The sequence below is a fragment of the Micropterus dolomieu genome, unplaced genomic scaffold (genome assembly GCF_021292245.1).
Source record: "Micropterus dolomieu isolate WLL.071019.BEF.003 ecotype Adirondacks unplaced genomic scaffold, ASM2129224v1 contig_14611, whole genome shotgun sequence".
NCBI lineage: Eukaryota > Metazoa > Chordata > Actinopteri > Centrarchiformes > Centrarchidae > Micropterus > Micropterus dolomieu.
The window spans coordinates 709-3,725 of NW_025743597.1; the positions used below are offsets into that span (position 1 = coordinate 709).

Consider the following 3,017-nt stretch of genomic DNA (forward strand, 5'->3'; position numbering starts at 1 on the left):
ACGTCCCAGAGAGATCAGAGAGGAAGGGCTGACGGCTCCTAAAGTCCCTACATTTTATTTACCAAGTGATATTATGAGCACTTGGCAGATTAATGGACGGTAAGGAAGCACTTCTTCCTCGCAGTGCTAGTGGAATAGTGCCAGCAGCTGAACGGCGAGTTTTAAATATTATTTTACAGGTTTGAGATCTGAAGTGTATTAAAAATGTACAAAAATTCAGTTCATTGACACTTGTTTACGAATTCATAATAACATCAGTAGAAACAGTTAACACATTAACGCACATGCTGCTCAGAATATAAAGTTACTGTTGTCTATCTCTCAGTTTAAAGAGAAGCTCACAATATAACACAGCATGAGGAGGAGGCAGCAGGCAAGAGCTAGCTTGGCTCTGAAAAATGTTTACAGCGATGCAGCGTGACCGCATTGGTGCCGTTTCAGGGTTTTACTGTGAGTAAATGTTTTCCCACACTGCTCACACCAGTATGGTTTCTCCCCCATGTGAACATATTTGTGACTTTTTAGATTACTTAAAGTAGAGAAAACCTTCCCACACTGGTCACAGCTGTACGGTTTCTCCCCCATGTGAACATATTTGTGACTTTTTAGATTACTTAAAGTAGAGAAAACCTTCCCACACTGGTCACAGCTGTACGGTTTCTCCCCCATGTGAACATATTTGTGACTTTTTAGATTACTTAAAGTAGAGAAAACCTTCCCACACTGGTCACAGCTGTACGGTTTCTCCCCCATGTGAACATATTTGTGACTTTTTAGATTACTTAAAGTAGAGAAAACCTTCCCACACTGGTCACAGCTGTACGGTTTCTCCCCCATGTGAACATATTTGTGACTTTTTAGATTACTTAAAGTAGAGAAAACCTTCCCACACTGGTCACAGCTGTACGGTTTCTCCCCCATGTGAACATATTTGTGACTTTTTAGATTACTTAAAGTAGAGAAAACCTTCCCACACTGGTCACAGCTGTACGGTTTCTCCCCCATGTGAACATATTTGTGACTTTTTAGATTACTTAAAGTAGAGAAAACCTTCCCACACTGGTCACAGCTGTACGGTTTCTCCCCCATGTGAACATATTTGTGACTTTTTAGATTACTTAAAGTAGAGAAAACCTTCCCACACTGGTCACAGCTGTACGGTTTCTCCCCCATGTGAACATATTTGTGACTTTTTAGATTACTTAAAGTAGAGAAAACCTTCCCACACTGGTCACAGCTGTACGGTTTCTCCCCCATGTGAACATATTTGTGACTTTTTAGATTACTTAAAGTAGAGAAAACCTTCCCACACTGGTCACAGCTGTACGGTTTCTCCCCCATGTGAACATATTTGTGACTTTTTAGATTACTTAAAGTAGAGAAAACCTTCCCACACTGGTCACAGCTGTACGGTTTCTCTCCAGTGTGAACTCTCCGATGATTCTTTGACTGTCCAGATGTTCTGAAGGATTTGTCACAGTGGTGTTGTTTAAGTCCATCTCTTCCTCTCTGTTTCTATAATAACAGACATACAGAGAGAAAGACGGTGAGTGAGATGTAATGGTGCAGCAAGTATGGAGGATAAATCCAGGTCAGTCTCTCTGTGTGACACAGACAGAGAAAGTGAACCCACAAGGTTCAGAAGGCAGAATTCATATTTAGAGATAAGGTTTAGTTAAGATATGATTACAGCTGTAGAATATGTGTGTTTGTACTTTTGTTGTCATATTTTCATGCAGATAAGAGGTACTTTGATTTAGCGTTAAAGCAAACACACACACACACACACACACGTACTGACTTCTGAAAAACTAGAAACCAGATGTTTTTCTGTTAGGTTGGGTTTCCTTGGACTCTGGCCAACATGTGAGGAACAGGATGAAGCGATCTCGTTGGAATGTGCACTAAACTACTTTTCCGGCCAAGTTCTCAGAGTGATTCATTGTAGGTTCAGAGATACTGACTGGACTGGACCAAATATGGAGAGGACGTCCTGGAAAGGGAGGGCAGTACAGAGTGTGCTTTGGGAGGACTGTGAAGAGCTTGATTTTCAGGACTGCATCACTTCATTCTGCAGAACAGTCAAATAAAGAAATCTTAAAGCTGAGTCTGTGAATTATTAAATATTCTGAATAAACACTAAAGAGAAAAATTCAGCTCCAAGATACTGCTACAACTTGGGGCTGCAGTCCTTTAACTACTAAACCTTCCAAATGTTTGTCTCAGTTTGCTTCTCTCTGTCTTTCTGTATCTTTCCTTCCTTCTTCTGCCCTCCTTTCCATGTAGCCCTCACTATGTTTTGCTCTCTATAGAAAACACACTGACAGTACAGATTTAGCGCCTCAGATTTGTTTACAAAGTCCCAGCAGGTCCAGCCGGACTCACATCTTTTCGTAGTAGTCCTACGATGGGGAAGTTTCTTTTTTGGATTTTCAGACAGAGTTAAAACTTAAAATGTCTGACAGCTTTCACAACAAGAGGAGCAAAAGCTCAGCAGTAAGTTAACTTTCCCTTAAGTGCAGAACTGGAAGCTAACTTCAGCGTCCTGACTCAACGGCGATCTGGACTCAACAAATCCCTCATCCTGTTGCCCGTACAGGCTGGATGTCAGCACACACACAGATTAAAAACCACCAGGGCACAAATCAGAGCGACCGCATCAACTTCTGCAGTAACATCCCCAGTTCATGTGGCAACCAATTAAACTGTCACACTGGTCCCAGAGCCAGGTACTCACCCCGGTGCTGACTTCCTGGCTGGTCCGGTCCCGGTCGCTCTTAGCAGGAACTCTCTGTCGGACGCTCATCCTCTTAGACGCCGCTGCCGCCATCTCGTCTCTATCAGACTGGACCCAGGAGCATGCGCCGCTCGTGCAGACTCTGTAGTGATGGGAGTACCAGCTGTTTGAAGGGGGGCGGATCTTTAGAGGTACAGAGCTACTGAAATGCAGTTTGCATCTAACCAGGAGTGCAGAAATAGTGTTTTTACAGATGAGTGCAGTCCTGCTATATCTTACA

The 3,017-nt window shown here is 42.8% G+C and overlaps 1 protein-coding gene across 5 annotated transcripts in view; it reads right to left on the bottom strand.

Annotated features, from left to right (window-relative positions):
* LOC123966944 (zinc finger protein 678-like) overlaps positions 1 to 2,922 on the bottom strand; it is a 3,365-nt gene extending 443 nt beyond the window's left edge. Inside the window, exons 1-3 of one of the 5 annotated variants that reach the window (XM_046043020.1) lie at positions 2,738 to 2,875; positions 1,802 to 2,071; positions 482 to 1,515 (exon numbers count right to left, since the gene is read on the bottom strand). In XM_046043020.1, the coding sequence (XP_045898976.1) occupies positions 482 to 1,341 (860 nt within the window). In that variant the 5' untranslated portion in view covers positions 1,342 to 1,515; positions 1,802 to 2,071; positions 2,738 to 2,875. Of the gene's footprint in view, positions 1 to 220; positions 2,072 to 2,737 lie in introns of those variants that run through there. The other 4 variants (XM_046043021.1, XM_046043017.1, XM_046043019.1 and 1 more) reach the window with 4 other exon arrangements.
* Positions 2,923 to 3,017: the final 95 nt, after the last annotated feature.